This window comes from Ipomoea triloba, chromosome 10, assembly GCF_003576645.1.
Source record: "Ipomoea triloba cultivar NCNSP0323 chromosome 10, ASM357664v1".
Taxonomy (NCBI): domain Eukaryota; kingdom Viridiplantae; phylum Streptophyta; class Magnoliopsida; order Solanales; family Convolvulaceae; genus Ipomoea; species Ipomoea triloba.
In genome coordinates, this window is record NC_044925.1 from 6999102 (window position 1) to 7018418 (window position 19317).

The 19317-nt window shown below is 34.8% G+C and overlaps 1 protein-coding gene across 1 annotated transcript; it reads left to right on the forward strand.

Annotated features, from left to right (window-relative positions):
- The first annotated feature begins 916 nt into the window (after positions 1-916).
- Positions 917-5213, forward strand: LOC116031604 (nuclear transcription factor Y subunit A-7-like). Its single transcript, XM_031273845.1, has 7 exons — positions 917-1080; positions 1227-1262; positions 1540-1613; positions 2354-2481; positions 3805-3903; positions 3977-4141; positions 4617-5213. The coding sequence occupies exons 3-7, from the start codon at positions 1586-1588 to the stop codon at positions 4800-4802; spliced, it is 606 nt and encodes a 201-aa protein (XP_031129705.1). The 5' UTR covers positions 917-1080; positions 1227-1262; positions 1540-1585; the 3' UTR covers positions 4803-5213.
- Positions 5214-19317: the final 14104 nt, after the last annotated feature.

A 19317-nucleotide genomic window follows, 5' to 3' on the forward strand; every position in this document is an offset into this window, starting at 1 on the left:
TATATATATATATATATATATATATATATATATATATATATATATATATATATATATATATATATATATAGTACACACGGCATCCCAATCATCACAAACATGTTGTTAATTTGTTAAAAATGCTAATTGCTCTTTTTTTCCGGGTTCATAGATGAATTTGGAGTTTATTCAAGTTCAGTGGCTTAATTACTATCCCAAAATAGTTCAATGGCCTATTTGTACATTTTTTTAATAATAATAATAATGTCAAGCACTCAGATGACATCTTGGTGGCTCTCCTTGAGTGAAGGTTATAGGATCTAGAAAGTATAGAACAAATACTATCTTGTAACATAGTTAATATTACTCAAAAAATAATATATTTATCATTATTATTATATGTCTTTTCCTTCATGTTTGTTCGTTAGGTGGCCTTCTTTTTTTTTTTTTTTTTTTATATATATATAGTTTTAAACTTATGTGATTGTGATTCTAGTTTTGCCGGATTAATCCTAAGCCTACAGGACTTTGCCTCTAGTAGGAGTGGTGGGTGGTGGTGGTGCGCGATGGAGGGTGACTGGCTGCTCCACTACTGCAAACAAAAAATGACTTCTCTCCAAAAAAAAAAGGAAAATTATTTTTCAAAAAATCTCCTCTATTTTTTATTAACTACACTCTTATTTTTTATTGACTTCTAATTTTTCTCTATAACCAAACACTGAAATCTCAAAATATGACTTTTAGAAATTATTTTTTGAATCTTAAAAAAAAAGTTTATTTTTTGAATTTCCAAGCTACCCTAATCGCGAAGAAAAAATGTAACTAACTTTGCCAGAATTGACGTACGGTAAAAGCGGCAGTTATTTGGATAATATAAAAGGAAATAACGGTAAATTAAATACCCAAAAGCAGTAAATTATTGTTCCCATCCCAGTAGTATTTTCCGTTCCTTCCTTTCAGTTTCAATTCTCTCTTGCCCACCCCGCACCAGCTGTTCTCTAGACTGAGACATACATCGCACAGAAATCGCCGGAAGGAAAATAAAGAAAGTACGAGAGGCCTCAATCAGTTCCCGCTCTTCGCCGGTAAACTTTTACAGAGGTAAAATCTTCAGCCAAAGCCCTAATTTCAAATTTGTTTTTGAATATACGTTTGAATTTCAGACGATACATTAAAAAATTAAAAATTCTATGCTTGATCTAATTCCTTCTTATGCTCTTTCTGCAAATCGCCCGAAATTCCATCAGTTGTCGCCGAGCAATTTTGCAGTTTAGCAGTTTCGGGTACGTTATGTTCTAGAAGCTCAAACATTTTTTACTTCTATTTATTTATTTAATTTATTGCTTTGCAATATTAATCATGGCTCGTGTGTTTGAGAGTGACAGAACTTGCTACGAATCACTACTTCTTGGTGTTTTGAATTGTTCCTTAGTTATTGTACTCCGATCAGGCAGTGAAATGTAAATCTGTCCTTGTCATATCAGGGTGTTTAAATCTCTGGTGTCATAGATTATACCGATATATTACTACTGGGACTTTAACAACTGTTTGCTCTGCCAGGTCTGTTGTCAATTCGGGGGGTTTTGCCTTCTTGGTAATCAGTGCAATGACATCTTCAGATCATGACCTTTCAGGTATATCCCATTCTATTATATGGACCTGTTAAGAGTCCTACATCGAAAATATAAGAGAAAATATATAGGTTTATAAGGTCATGGGTTAGACTAACTAATTGATTAGGTTCAATCATTTAGTGTGGTTTGGTCATGGGCATTATAGCCTAGTTGAGTGACCTGGCCAAATTTTAGATTATAACATGGTAGTTAGACTAGCTAATTGATTGGATTCAGTCTTTTAGTGTGGGTGTTGTTACATTATAGCCTAGTTGAGTGATCCTTTACCCAATCTTATCTGTTCTTCTGAACTTGTACTCCATGTTGATGTAATGGGAACTATGAATTCGTAATGACACTATGTGAACGACCATAATATCTTATTCACAACCAATGTTTTCCATAGTATTAGAAAAATTATTTTATTTAATTTGGCATAGCATTTTTAACAATCGATCCCAACATTGTCAATGAAACAGTGAAACCAAGGTTATAGTATACTGTTTATTATAGTCATGTCATTTAAAAGCTTATGGTCAAGACTACTGGCATTTGGCACAACTGTTTAGCATGCCTTCTTACTCCTATAAGCATATTAATCTCTTCTGATCTTGTTTGGTTAAAGTTCTTTTGGCATTTGAAAAATCCTATGCATGCATGATTTTTATGGTATTCTGTTTTCATTCTTTACTCTGTATCTTTTGAACATTGATTATGTGAAATTCAGTGCAATATGTTTCTAATATTTTGACGGATTTCAGATAATAGTGAGACTGGACAGCATGAAAATCAGTCTTCACCTCCATCACAAGTGATGCCTCATCCTGGCACCGTGGCTCCTACTATGCCTTCTGGAATTCTTCCGCAACTTGGAAATGGAAATGCTATGGTAGTATTAGAAGCTAGTGTTGCTATCATTTTACTTCTTGATGATACAACATTTCGTCAAACTTTTGCACCATCTTTTCTTGGTCTGGAAGAATTAGATTTATGCATGAACTGTTGCTAAATGATGCCATTTCTGTTAAACTCTCAGAGTTGCTGACTCCTGCTCAAGTTTTTGAGTTTTTGTGTAGATGCTATTACATGTAGGATGCTAGCTGATAGGCTGATGTTCCCAAGTAGTTTACTTATGTAGTTGCATGTTCATAAAATATTTTTGTGAAGAATATACAATTATATAGCTCACCTTTAGCAGGAGATTTTAGTTGTGGAAAAAAAATCCCTTTTGGGGCATTCTTTCCAAGGGTGCATACTAAGTGTTTTTTTAAAAAAAGGTTATGGTCCTAAGTGTTTGTTTATGCTGACATATGGATCTACCAATGATGGAATGATGCAATAAAATTAAGTTTGTAGATTGTGAGAGATCATCTTGAGGCAAAAAGCTTATTCTATTGCATTTTTAATAACGTCTTACATAATTTGGATGCACTAATAAACCCATTACTTGAAATCATGAGAGTATGATTGAAATCAAATTTTCTTTATAGGCTGCAGGCTGAGGATAGAGGGTAATTTGCTATCAAGCTTTCCTGCTTTGTTAAAAGTTTTAAGGGAAAATTGCATTTTTGGTCCTCTAGTTATACTCGTGGTACATACTTAGTCTCTAAGTTACATACATTACCCTCTTTAACCCGTAAGTTATGTGCAAAATGGAAATTTTAGCCCCTAAAGGACCAAATCAACTACTTTATTAAGTGACATATTGGTGGCAAAAATAGTCCCGAGGGACTAAAATCATGACTTTGCACATAACTTAGGGGTTAAAGATGGTCATGCATATAACTCAGTGACTAAGCCTGTACCACGGGTATAATTGAAGGACCAAAAACGCAATTTTCCCAAAGTTTAATTTGTACAACTTTTAGTTGTAACTTGTAAGAGCTCATACATATTCTGAAATATCAGAAATAAAAGTGATGTTTTAAGGTCTCACAGTACCATAGTTTTCTCTATTGATGCACAGTGCTGAGTCAGATAATTTGTCTTATGTCATTCTGGCCAGTTTGTTGTTCTTTCCCTTTTCACATACCAATTGCCATGAGAGATTGTTCAAGTTATACTTCTAAAGAGTAATAATTAACAATGATATTTAAATCATTTTTCTTGTTAAATAATGTGATTATGGATCTTGATTGTTTCTTTAATAACTTGCATTAACTAAATGCATAATATTGATGATCATCTTGGTTTCTTTACAATATTTTTGCAGGCTCAAACTGCTTATCCTTATCCAGATCCTTATTATAGAAGCATTTTTGCTCCTTATGATACACAGCCATATCCACAATGTTTTCCTGCTCAATCAATGGTATTATCTGTCTCAAGGTTAATAACCTCGTTGATTTGGTAGATTGTGCAAAGGTTGTACTGTGACTTCACAGGTTCATCTTCAGTTGATGGGAGTTCAACAAGCTGGCGTTCCCTTGCCATCAGATGCAGTTGAAGAACCCGTATTTGTTAATGCAAAGCAATATCATGGCATCTTAAGACGTCGACAGTCTCGTGCAAAAGCTGAATCAGAAAAAAAACTTCACAGAAATCGGAAGGTATGTTGTCTGCACTGAATTTTTTAAACTAATTTCATGAAGTTACATCCATCATTCAGATTCCTATAGAAGAAAAAGGATATCTTCTTGTGCAAGTGCTTCTTCCAGCCATTAAGTTGTGGTTACTTTGTTAGCAGTTAATGTCAAGTTTTATCTCGCTGTTTATTACTTTTACTAAGCATGCAGGATGAAGTATATTTTAAAGAGAGTAATGTTCCTTTAGCCTTTGCCTTTCGTATGAAGGATAAGAAGCTAGCTAGATACTAAACTCTCCTGATATTTTGAGTTTACTTATGCCAACCTCTGATATCAGCCTTATCAACAAATTTAATTGAAATGGGTTAAAGGACATGCACTCTGAGGTTACATTCTGTGATGTTTCATTTGGCAATGTTATCTTTACAGAAGATGCACCATGCTCAGATTTTTAGTGCCTTTCACAAGGTTGTTTACAGTAGTGCAAATTATCTTGCAGCCTTACTTGCATGAATCTAGACATTTACATGCACAACGAAGAGCTAGAGGATGTGGCGGTCGGTTTTTGACTTCAAAGAAAAGTGATGAGAACCAACAAAAAGAAGAGGAATTATGCGATAAATCAAAGCCCACCGGCAATCATAATTCTGAAAATTGTGATGTTGCTTCAGAAAATGGCTCTTGATTCCAGTTGCAATCCATCCTGGGACCTTGAAGATAGCACCATCTAATTGAAGTATAGATGTGATGGCAGGCTTTTCAAATTTAGTTCTGTATTATAAGAATCATCAGCAGAAGTAGACTAGGCATATATGCAGCAGTTGATGGATTTAAAAGAAATGATGTTACAAGTAGAAGTCGAGTTTGATAGTGATAGTTTGTTGTTTCATCAACCAGGGAATGATGGGGATCTTTTACTTTTCTATTTAGACATTCTTTTTTGTTTTGCTTCATCAAGTCCACTGCTGGGTTAGAAAATAGATTGTATGATGTAATCCATAGGAGGCTAAGGTTGTAGCACAGAGGAGAGGACACCTTCTCAATGTCAATATGTTGAATAAGGAACCTTAAGAGTTAAATCAGTGTTTCACTTTCACTATTCTTTTGATGGTCGCAGTAGGTGCTAGGCGCTAGTCGGACGGTAGACTAGCGCCTAAGCGGTCTAGGCGGCGACCTATAAAAACAAAAAATTAATTCATGTGTGTGGTGTATGTCATATATTATATTATATTATATATATATATATATATATATATATATATATATATATATATATATATCTTACTTCTCTTACTTATATAAATAAATAAATTTAAATATATATAAATATAATAATAAAATTAACAAGGTCGAGTCGCTCGAGTTAACTCGGCTAACTTTGCCGAGTTAGGCGAGTTAACTCGGCTAAATTCGGCCCAGTCGGTCGAGTTAGGTGCTAGGCGGCCGGCGACTTAGGCGGATGCCTAGGGAGCAATTTGCTTCGGTCTAGGAGCGCCTAGGGGGGGATTTTTACAACAGTGTTCTTTTCTCTGTAAGTCCATCCCTTGTTATTTGCTATGTTTGGCAAACCTAGCTGAAAAGGTAGCTGAAAGCTGAAAAGTAGCTGAAAACTGAAAAGCTATAAGCTCGAAGCTGAAATCTGAAGAGTCGTTAAGCTAGCTGTTATGCTTAAAAGTGTTTGGTAAAATTAGCTTTTTGATAAGCTGATAAATGTAAAAAGACTAAAATGAACATCTTCATACAATTTAAATAGTTTTAAATTTATATAGGTTTGTTTATATATTAAAATATAAAATAGTGAAATCAATATATTTTAATAAAATATAAAGTAAGAACATATATTTGAAAACATATAAAGTAAAACAAAATGTTTATAATTCATAAGATTAGTTCATACAAAAATCAATGTTCAAACACAAATGTCAAATTGAAATTACAATCAAACATATTGAAGAAAAAAAGTCAAAAAGGTTTAGCCAAAAATGTTTTAATTGGGAAGGGTAAATAATGTCATTTCTTTAAAATAATAAGGTTAAAGATGGAAAAAAAATTAGGAAGCTACTAGCTTATTTTGAAACGCTACCTTAGGTAGCGTTAAAAAATAAGCTCTTATTTTAAGCTACTAGCTTATTTTTAGAACATTACCAAACAGAGCTTATAGCTTATTAGTAGCTTAAAATAAGCAATAAGCTCCTAAATAAATCAAAGAGTTAATACCCAAAATTGTCCTCGACTATAGTGATTTTTCTCAATTTTGTCCTAAACGACTTTGGTCTCATAAAGTGATCCCAGACTTTAGTGTTATCACTCAAATTTGTCCTCCGTTAGTGAAACCGTCAAATAGGTGTTAAGTTCAGGGGCAAAATAGCCAATTCATGTTGAAGTCTTCTCTCAGTCAATCCGGTCACTTGGTCTATTTCGTTTGTCTACCGCGACCGGCCATTTTTCCCTTACTGTCGAATCAAAATGCACAAATTAAGAGCCCTAAAACCCATTCAGTTGAACACATTCAAGCAAACCAAGAACTCTCAAGCAACAATTCATACCCTTTCATACATAATTTATACACTACTAACGTGTTCTGACTTTCTTCTTGTTTTGTTGTTGTTGTCGTTGTCGTTGTTCTTGGCAGATGTGGGGTTAAGCAGCAACCAAGAAGCTGCTTCGCCTTTGTGGTCTTCATCTATGGTGGTTTCGCCGGCGTCGTGAGTCAAGAATTCGTCGTCTTCCGGGGTGTCGCCGACAGTGGGTCTGATCATGACGGAGCCTACACCGGTGGTGGCCGGAGGACCGTAGAGGGTGCTGGGGATGGGAAGAATCGAGATGCGGTGGTGGCGGCGCGCCAAGGGGTTGGCGGAGTGGACGTCGGTGTCGCAGGTGGCGTAGAGAGAGGTGGTGTCGGCCTTGCAGAGGAAGGCGACGGCAGTGGCTCACTCACCCAGACGCGCTCGTGGGCGGTGGCCGTCCGATGGATGTGGGCGTCGCAGCCGTCACACAGGTACGCCGTGTTGGTCCAGCAGTAGACGGTGCACGTCGTCGAGCGGCAAACGTCGCATACGCAGGCCCACTTGTTAGTGCTTTTGACGTCTAAATCTTAACTCCCATAGCCTTTCTCCTCGGCCAACATTATTTCAGGGGATGAGTGGGAGAATCTGAAATCGGTGAGGAAAATGATGAAATGCGAGGAGAGAATTCACACCTGATGAAACAACAAGGAGTTCGAATCGATTCATGCCCAATTCTTAGAGATCGAAACAGAGAATTCGCACACGGTGGAGTAAATTGGAATCCAAGAAGATGTAAATTTGAAATTACCAAATTATCCCTTAACTTAACACCTATTTGACGGTTTCACTAACGGAGGACAAATTTGAGTGATAACACTAAAGTCTTGGATCACTTTATGAGACCAAAATCGTTTAGGACAAAATTGAGAAAAACCACTATAGTCGAGGACAATTTTGGGTATTAACTCATAAATCAAAGCTATAGGGTCGGAATTTTAATTCTATCCTTCCCTAACCGTCAGTAAGTATTTATTATCCATCTATCGCGTTCTAGCTCGTCCTCACTAAGCACATAGAGTGCAAGCTAGCTTTTGATAGACGTCTTCCGGTCCGGTAGTAGGTTGCTGAATCTCGATCTCCCATTTCCAACCAAAATCATGTCTGCAATTCAAAATCCTGCATGTACCCATGATTACTGATTTCTGCGAATTGAATGTTCTCAGAATAGAATAAGCCAACTATCCTTCCAGAAATCTATACTGTCTCCGTTCTAGACAAGTTCTGCAATCATATCCTTTCTTGACAATGGGTGTCTCCTTAGCTTGCATATATCATTCCAATAAGGGTTAGACACTCCCTTAACTTCCTTAATTCCTTTAACACTTGCTCTCATGTTTCCCATATACTTGATTGCAAGAAGAGGTTATCCTTCTCAACTTCAAGTTTGCAAGGAAGGCAAGGTTCATGCCCCTGGACTTGCGAATTCCCAACCCTCCACATTCCTTCGGCCCATCAGAGTAACAATTAATATCCCAGCCGACCAGATGTATTTTGGCAAATTATACTGTGCACCACGTACCTAAACGACGTCGTTTTGAGCATTGTAAACTAATCGTCCGTCTTTTTTGGAAATCACGTTTCCCGTTTCGGCCGGTCTCTGTATTTATGTTAATATTCTGTATATTCTAGGCAATCATTCTGTGTATTCTAGGCAACTGTTATGTGTATTCATGTTAGTAACACATGTTGTGATGTGTTTGTGCATTCGAATGTTTAGGAGGATGAGTTCTGTGTATTTTGTGTAAATATTATGTGTATTCATGTTATTAACACAAGTTGTGATGTGTTTGTGCATTCGAATGTTAGAAGGATGAGTTCTGTGTATTTTGCGTCAATATTCTGTGTATTATGGGCAAACATTCTGTGTATTCTAGGCAAACGTTCTGTGTATTCTATATAATGATTATGTGTATTATAGATAACGAATTCCCTGGAGTCATTCGCGTCCACTAACATCTGTGTATTTTGTGTCAATATTCTGTGTATTCTGGCAAACATTCTGTGTATTCTAGGCAAACGTTCTGTGTATTATAGATAATGATTATGTGTATTATAAATAATGAATTCCCTGAGTCATTCGCGTCTGCGTCTACTAACACCAAAACGACGTCGTTTTACATACGTGGTGCACATTGCTATGTGCACCGTGGTGCAGGGTATAACGATTGATGTATTTTTCTTTTTTCCTCTGTACCCCCCATATAAAAGCTCTAATTTTTTGTCAATAGCATCGCATACGCCCACCGGGATGAGAGTAGACTGCATGACAGGACAGACTAAGCCAAAACCTGTCTCTATGCCAGTGAAAGAGATTTGGTTTACCAACCTTTGAGCATTTTGCTTATTGGATAAAAGACTGAAATATGACACTTTTGTTATGCATGGACAAAAATATGACACTTTTAAAACGGTGGACAAAAATAGGAAAAAAGACTTTGGAACATTCGTTTGAAGTTAGAAACGCATGCGGTATGTTCCACTTGCGTTTGTATTGTTTTTTTTTTTTTAAATGTTGACCACAATGCAAGTGGGACTTGCGTTTCAGGTATAAAATACATGAGACGCAAGTTCCACTTGGGTCTCATGTATAATAAATAAATAAATAATTAATCACAGGAGAAACCAATTTGTCTTTCAGTGACAAAACTACTTTGTTCTGGCCCAATCAACTGCTTTAGGAGCATCTTGATCCAGTTAGTCATTGCCCAATCATTATTGTGTGGACCATACTATCAAATAATGTACATTCAACATAAAAATAATGTAGCCAAGGATCTTGTAGTCCAGTGGCATCAAACACTTCCCTTTATATGGGAGGTGGTGGGTTCGAGCCTCAGTGGAGGCAATACTGATTCTTGTGATTCTTGTGCTTCAATAGGTTGTACATTGTGTACATTGTATTCAGTGAATATACATTAAAAATGTACATTTTATTATGGTCCACACAGCTATGAGGCAATACTGATTCTTGTGATTCTTGTGCTTCAATAGGTTGTACATTGTATTCAGGGAATATACATTAAAAATGTATATTTTATTATGGTCCACACAGCTATGTGGACCATGGTCCACACAATAATTTGCCGTCATTGCCTTAGTGATCACTTTGTAACTGACACTGCACAATTAAGCTGATTGGTCAGAATTGGTTAACAGACTGAAGAAGGCAGCTGACTTTGGGGATAAGAGAGATAATTGTGTCCTTGATGAGTTTAAATAATTTAGAGCTTGCTTTGTAAGTGATCCACCAACCAACCAAGTTCCATTTCTGTTTAAAAAGCCTGCGTGAAAACCATCAGGTCCACGGACTTTCAACGGTGCCATATATATATCAAATAGAGCAGCCTTCTTAATCTCATCTTGAGAGAATGAGAGATCAGATTAAGGAGATTCCATGTGGCAACATAAACTACCGGGAATCTGATCTCTTTTCCAGAAATCCTTGCAAACAGCAACCATGCAACGTAACTTCTTTAGTAAAGTGTTTAGAAAAATATTGATGCACCATGTTGCTTGCGCCAGGACGGACTTTAATTTGTCTGTAACAATTCAAGCTGCCCATCGTTGTTTCTAAGTGCATGCATGCGTAGATATTTCTCTCAATGGTCAAACTTTGTATTCCTGTCGCCCGGCCCGATAGCACCCTGGATTGTTGGAACCAGAATAATTCTTGTTGATACAGTAAATGGAATCTCAATCATATCCACTTAATTTCCTCCCTATTTCCTTTCCCGTTAGCCACCTTGCCATGGCTACACTACCAATCTTATTGTTATTAGTCCTTGAAGACTATATATCTACTTCTGCATTAATTGCGACCATCCAAGCTCTCAACACTATCTATTCATCTTCTGTCCACCCGAATCCCACTCACGGACGACTATCCGTTACAGGCATTGACTTGTATCCAACAGAGGGAGACCAGAGAACATTTTATTAAAAAAATTTATTCTGGACTCCACCATAAATAATTCATATACTTTTTAGTTTGGGTTTTATTTTTAAAATTTTACTTTAAAAGAAAAAAAAAAAAAAAAAAAAAACAATCAAACAAACAAGCAAACATCATGGCTATCAGCGACATGCTTTTTCTATGATGTTAATGCTTTTTTTTGCGTTTCGTAATCTATGCTTTCTTATGTTCTAATGTTATATACTTCTATTTCACCATTTCTCATATATCTATCTATCTATACATATATATATATATATATATATATATATAATTCAGTTCCCGTGCAATTGTGCGGTGACTTTAGATACATAATTTTCTTCTTAAGGTGCGTGATTTGTATGCTTAAAGTGCATGAGTGTTAAAACTTAAGGTGCGTGAACCTAAAGTTTAAGGTGCGTGGTTTGTGCTCTTAAGGTGCGTGATTTGTGTACTTAAGGTATGTGACTTGTGTACTTAAGGTGCGTGGTTTGTGTACTTAAGGTGAGCAGCGTATTCTCAACTGAAGATGCACCATTTAAAAACTTTAGGTGCGTGGTTTGTGTACTTAAGGTGCGCAGCGTATTCTCAACTGAAGATGCACCTGTACTTAAGGTGCGCAGCGTATTCTCAACTGAAGATGCACCATTTAAAAACTTTAGGTGCGTGGTTTCAACTGAAGATGCACCATTTAAAAACTTTAGGTGCGTGGTTTCTGTACTTAAGGTGCGCAGCGTATTATCAACTGAAGATGCACCATTTAAAAATTTTAGGTGCGTGGTTTCTGTGCTTAAGGTGCACCGGCCGTTTTAATGGTTAAGGTGAGTACCGCACAACCGCACAGGAAGATATACCCGCACCTGAACCCTTACCTATATATATGAGTGCGTCTAGGTGTGAACCACTCGCCCAGGAACGAAATGAGAACACATGTCATTCATCCATGTGTTCAGATCTAACAAATCAAAAACACTGATTTTTTAAAAAACTTGGTGGCATTTTCGTAAATAATTGAACATCGAAGTGAAAATAGCAGTTTCATATAGTGAAACCTAACTACAAGTAAATTGTATTACAAGTGAAAGTAAAATGTATTACAGGTGCAAGTAAAATGTACACTAAGCATCAATACTAAGTGCACCTAATGTTATAACTAGTCGCATCTAACGTTATAATTAGGTGTATCTAGGTGCACGAATGTTAACAAGCTAAACTACTTGCACTTGTAAGTGAAAATAAGTGCACTTGTAAGTGATTTTACTTTCATTTTTTACTTGCAAATGTGCACCAACTACATGCACTTATAACACAATTACTTGTACCAAAGTTTGAGTTATTTACGAAAATGTTATCGCGTCGTTTTTTTAAAATTACATCTGATTTGTTGATCTGGACACGTAGACAGTTGAGAAACGTTCTCATTTCTTTCCTAGGCGAGGGTTCTCACCTGAGCATGCCCATATATATATACTCCCTCTGTCCCATTTTATCTGTCCTACTTACTATTCATTGGTCAAACAAACTCTGATCTGTCTTCCTTGTTTATTTTCTTTTTTATTTTTTTTTACTTATTTTTAAATTTAATTTTTTGTGTCTAATAGTACTTTTTAGTGTAGTTTCTAAATATATAAATTTTGTATATTAGTTACTAAATTTAAGAGTTAATACCCAATATAGTCCTCGAGTATAGTGGTTTTACTCAATTTAGTCCTAAGTGACTTTTTGTACTCTATTTAGTCCTCGACTTTAATGATTTTACCCACTTTAGTCCTCTGTTAAGAATTCTGTTTGTTGGGTGTTAATAACAAGGTTAACATGGTAATTTCATTTCTATTTTATTTTTTTTATCAAATTAATTATTAATTATATGTTCTATATATATTTACACAATTGCATACTAAAGACAAAGTAAATTATAATACTTTAGGAAAAAAAAGAAAAAACAGTTAGCAAATAATGAGCAATTAGTTAACTTTGGCATATTGAAATTCTGATCACTTTTCAAATGAATTCAAATAGAAGCATTTTTAGTTATTTTCAAATGAATCCAAACACAAAGCAATTAGCAAATAATTAGCAAATAGCATTAACAGTAATGAATTCAAACTCAATCAATTAGCATTCTGTTCCTGTAGTATCAATACATTAGAGATACTAAGATAGAGATAAATTAGGACATATAATTAATAATTAATTTGATAAAAAACAAAATAGAAATGAAATTACCATGTTAACCTTGTTATTAACACCCAACAAACAGAATTCTTAACAGAGGACTAAAGTGAGTAAAACCATTAAAGTCGAGGACTAAATAGAGTACAAAAAGTCACTTAGGACTAAACTGAGTAAAATCACTATAGTCGAGGACTATATTAGGTATTAACTGGTCGTAGCCTTTTGAGGTACAAGCAAATACCCGGAGTATTCCGGGGTTATCGATCCACAGGGAAGCGGGGTATCAAGCACTAGTTACTAATTAATTCACGAGAAGCTATTCCTACGTTAACAATGTGTATTTATCTATAATTATGAAAACAAAATAAATGAAGCAAGGCAAATGGATTTTTATATACAAAAGATTAAGAGCGGGATTTTTGGAGGTCAAAGTGTTTAATCACCTAGTGCCAATCTAAAGTGAAATAATCATTCGGGTTAAACAAGTGTGGATGATTGCAATCTAAAAGGGAAAGATTACTCTCGTAATTCAATCCCGAAATAAGGTAATTGGAATACTCACTCTCGTGAGCTATTCACAACATATAATCAAGAACAAGCAATAAATGGAATACCCACTCTCGTGGGCTATTCACAATAAATCCCTTAATCAACATGTCCTCTCTCGAGGTACAAGAATCAAGTGCAATTGTGGGTGCTCTAATTCATAGACAAATTTAGCAATGAAACAAGTAATTAGGATCCTTAACTACAAGCATCAAGAAATTAAGCCACAATTACAACACAAGTAATAAACCCAAATAGATATTTCATTCAAGCAATTCAAGAACTAGGCACATAGGTTCATAAACACTTATCAATCCAAAAATCCCAAAGGAAAGCTTAGCCTATCATGGCTAAAATAGATTCAACAACAAACAATTCAAGGGAAGATTTACTAAAGCTTAAAATAGAGAAGAGATGAAGAAATTCTCCCGAATATGTCTTCCAAGCTCTTCTCCTCTCTTGTTGTGGCTTCGAATCTTCTTCCTTGCTCTCCTTTTTGGTCCAAATCCGCAGCCAAGCTTAGGGTTTGAAGAGAAAATGATGCTTTTATAGTGGGTGGAGAATGGAGGGCAAAAATGACAATTTTTAGAAGTTTAGAATCGCAGATCTGCGACATTCGACGCATCGAATCCAACATTCGACGCGTCGAATCTTTACAGCGCCGAAACGAGGCCATTCTGCCTCATTTTTGGGATTTTCGACGCGTCGAAAGTTGAGTTCGACGCGTCGAAAATTCCTGTGACGCAGTTCCGACTTGCATCCTGATTTTGACCCTTTTCCCTTTCGAGTTACACTTTGATGTCTTCATAAAAGTTGTAGCCCTTGAAGTCTTCTTTCCAATGGTTTAAGAATCACCTCATTTGGATATTTCTAGGCTGAGATATGGTCCAATTACCGAGGTGTCGCCATATTTAGCAGAAATTACAACTCTTTGATCTTTTGACCATTTTCCGTTTCAATCTACACTTTGATGTCTTCAAAAGAGTTGTAGCCCTTGAAGTCTTCTTTCCAATGGCTCAAGAATCATCTCATTTGGATATTCATAGGAAGAGATATGGTCCGATTACCAAGATGTCGCCATGGCAGCGGAAATTACAACTCTTTGGCTCCTTTGGATTGGCTTTTGTTCACAAATGGTTCTAATGCACTTCTAAACACATCAAAAACATTTAAACCAAGCATTATACCATTTTAAATATGAAAACATGGAAATAAGCATTGGANCTTACTATTCATTGGTCAAACAAACTCTGATCTGTCTTCCTTGTTTATTTTCTTTTTTATTTTTTTTTACTTATTTTTAAATTTAATTTTTTGTGTCTAATAGTACTTTTTAGTGTAGTTTCTAAATATATAAATTTTGTATATTAGTTACTAAATTTAAGAGTTAATACCCAATATAGTCCTCGAGTATAGTGGTTTTACTCAATTTAGTCCTAAGTGACTTTTTGTACTCTATTTAGTCCTCGACTTTAATGATTTTACCCACTTTAGTCCTCTGTTAAGAATTCTGTTTGTTGGGTGTTAATAACAAGGTTAACATGGTAATTTCATTTCTATTTTGTTTTTTATCAAATTAATTATTAATTATATGTCCTAATTTATCTCTATCTTAGTATCTCTAATGTATTGATACTACAGGAACAGAATGCTAATTGATTGAGTTTGAATTCATTACTGTTAATGCTATTTGCTAATTATTTGCTAATTGCTTTGTGTTTGGATTCATTTGAAAATAACTAAAAATGCTTCTATTTGAATTCATTTGAAAAGTGATCAGAATTTCAATATGCCAAAGTTAACTAATTGCTCATTATTTGCTAACTGTTTTTTCTTTTTTTTCCTAAAGTATTATAATTTACTTTGTCTTTAGTATGCAATTGTGTAAATATATATAGAACATATAATTAATAATTAATTTGATAAAAAAAATAAAATAGAAATGAAATTACCATGTTAACCTTGTTATTAACACCCAACAAACAGAATTCTTAACAGAGGACTAAAGTGAGTAAAACCATTAAAGTCGAGGACTAAATAGAGTACAAAAAGTCACTTAGGACTAAACTGAGTAAAATCACTATAGTCGAGGACTATATTAGGTATTAACTGGTCGTAGCCTTTTGAGGTACAAGCAAATACCCGGAGTATTCCGGGGTTATCGATCCACAGGGAAGCGGGGTATCAAGCACTAGTTACTAATTAATTCACGAGAAGCTATTCCTACGTTAACAATGTGTATTTATCTATAATTATGAAAACAAAATAAATGAAGCAAGGCAAATGGATTTTTATATACAAAAGATTAAGAGCGGGATTTTTGGAGGTCAAAGTGTTTAATCACCTAGTGCCAATCTAAAGTGAAATAATCATTCGGGTTAAACAAGTGTGGATGATTGCAATCTAAAAGGGAAAGATTACTCTCGTAATTCAATCCCGAAATAAGGTAATTGGAATACTCACTCTCGTGAGCTATTCACAACATATAATCAAGAACAAGCAATAAATGGAATACCCACTCTCGTGGGCTATTCACAATAAATCCCTTAATCAACATGTCCTCTCTCGAGGTACAAGAATCAAGTGCAATTGTGGGTGCTCTAATTCATAGACAAATTTAGCAATGAAACAAGTAATTAGGATCCTTAACTACAAGCATCAAGAAATTAAGCCACAATTACAACACAAGTAATAAACCCAAATAGATATTTCATTCAAGCAATTCAAGAACTAGGCACATAGGTTCATAAACACTTATCAATCCAAAAATCCCAAAGGAAAGCTTAGCCTATCATGGCTAAAATAGATTCAACAACAAACAATTCAAGGGAAGATTTACTAAAGCTTAAAATAGAGAAGAGATGAAGAAATTCTCCCGAATATGTCTTCCAAGCTCTTCTCCTCTCTTGTTGTGGCTTCGAATCTTCTTCCTTGCTCTCCTTTTTGGTCCAAATCCGCAGCCAAGCTTAGGGTTTGAAGAGAAAATGATGCTTTTATAGTGGGTGGAGAATGGAGGGCAAAAATGACAATTTTTAGAAGTTTAGAATCGCAGATCTGCGACATTCGACGCATCGAATCCAACATTCGACGCGTCGAATCTTTACAGCGCCGAAACGAGGCCATTCTGCCTCATTTTTGGGATTTTCGACGCGTCGAAAGTTGAGTTCGACGCGTCGAAAATTCCTGTGACGCAGTTCCGACTTGCATCCTGATTTTGACCCTTTTCCCTTTCGAGTTACACTTTGATGTCTTCATAAAAGTTGTAGCCCTTGAAGTCTTCTTTCCAATGGTTTAAGAATCACCTCATTTGGATATTTCTAGGCTGAGATATGGTCCAATTACCGAGGTGTCGCCATATTTAGCAGAAATTACAACTCTTTGATCTTTTGACCATTTTCCGTTTCAATCTACACTTTGATGTCTTCAAAAGAGTTGTAGCCCTTGAAGTCTTCTTTCCAATGGCTCAAGAATCATCTCATTTGGATATTCATAGGAAGAGATATGGTCCGATTACCAAGATGTCGCCATGGCAGCGGAAATTACAACTCTTTGGCTCCTTTGGATTGGCTTTTGTTCACAAATGGTTCTAATGCACTTCTAAACACATCAAAAACATTTAAACCAAGCATTATACCATTTTAAATATGAAAACATGGAAATAAGCATTGGACACAACATTTTATCACACAATTAACTATAAAACCTACATAAAAACACAAGTAAAATAGGTACAAATGAGAGTGTATCATTAACTCCTAAATTTAATACTATAAAAATTTGAACTAAAAATAACTTCAGTCAAGGCTCGTTAATCAAACCAGACACATAACATTATATATACAACTTAAATGGTGCACCTTCAGTTGAGAATACGCTGCGCACCTTAAGTACACAAACCACGCACCTCAAGTACACAAGTCACGCACCTTAAGAACACAAATCACGCAACAAAAGTTTTAAAATGACGCACTTTAAGTTTCAACAACTCACGCACATTAACCATACATATCATGCACCTTAAGAAGGAAAATCACGCAACTTAAGCTTTAGGTTCACGCACCTTAAGCTTTAACACTCACACACCTTAAGCATATAAATCACGCACCTTAAGAAGAAAATTACGCACCTAAAGCAACCGCACGAGAAACCCGCAACTGCTATATATATATATATATATATATATATATATATATATATATATATATATTAATCTTACTTAAATCAACATCCAGGATTGCCAAAAAAAATGTGGTGGCATTTTGGTAATTTTTGTATCTAGATCAAATTTAATGTGCGTTTTTTCCTTCTTAATGTGCGTGGTTTTTGTACTTAAGTTGCGTGGAGTTTTGTGCTTAAGGTGCATGGATTGTGTACTTAAGGTGAATAGTTCTTGAAACTTAAGATGCATGAATTTTGTGCTTAAAGTGCGTGTTTGTTTTGCTTAAGGTGCATCTTTTTTTTTTGCTTAAGGTGAGTAGTTGTTGAAACTTAAGGTGCGTCAACCTGAAGCGTAAGGTGCTAGTTTTTTCTTCTTAAGATGCGTGATTTGTATGCTTATGATGCGTCAGTTGTTGAAACTTAAGGTACGTCAACCTAAAACTTAAGGTGTGCGATTTTTCTTCTTTAAGGTGCATTATTTCTGAAGCTTAAGATGCATCAATTTAGAATTTTTTTAAAGAGCATTAATCACCGCACAAGAAGCTTTAAGTGCACCTAAACCCTTCCATATATATATATATATATATATATATATATATATATATATATATATATATATATATATAAAGAAATTATAGTAAATTGATTCATATAACCTAAAATATACCGAGTAACTCTTAACCAAACAATGTAATATTGTATTCAACAAATAAAGTACTCTTACATTTTCAAATTTTCACATTACTTTTCTAGAGGTAATCTTATTACCTAGGGTAATCCAAGATTGAATCAAACACCACTCAAGGGCCGTTTGGTTCAGGTCATCTGAGATTACCTAGGTAATCGAAGTCTGGTAATGTTATATTACCTGGGTAATATTATATTACCTTGTTTAGTTCAAGTTATGAGATTACCTGTATTACTTCAAAGCTGACGTAAGAGTAATGTTTCAACGTAATGTGATTACCCCCTTTTTTTTTAGGTAATCTTAGATTACCTTGAATTATTCCAACTTTGCCCTTGTTAACTAATCCTTATATAATAATAATAATAATAATAATAATAATAATAATAATAATAATAATAATAATAACAATAACAACAACAATAACAATAATATACATGTGTATATTTATTTTTTTTTAATATTAAACACACACACACAAACACAAATATATATATATATTATTGAGGACATTATAGTAAATTAATCCTTATAACCTAAAATATAACCCTTACACACACACACACACACACATATATATATATATATATATTATTGAGGACATTATAGTAAATTAATCCTTATAACCTAAAATATAACCCTTAACCAAACAAAGTAATATTATATTCCACAATCCAAACCAAACACATAATCTTACATTCCTAAAATCTCACATTACTTTCCTGGAGGTAATCCTAGTGAACCAATTGCCCCCGTAGGGTAAATAGTTATGAGGACTAAAGAGAAATGCATGCTGCAATAATAGGCACAGACACTTATATTGAGATCCACATGAAAAAAAGTAGTTTATCAGTGTTCACCATCAAGTTAAATTTAACTTGTTCAAATCTTACTTTTTTAAATTTAAGGAGTAAGATTTGAAAACTCATGTCATGTAGTAAAACCCTTTAAATTATTTATATATATATAACAGATAACTCGTACAAACACATCACACCATTTACGGAAGTGATACAAAAATAATTACTATTGAACTTGTCTGATATATCAACAATATTGGCTAACAAATTCCAAGCTCCCAAAGGATTTGGAAGCTCGGAATCGCATAAAGAAGTGAGGAAAACTCATTGTATTAAAA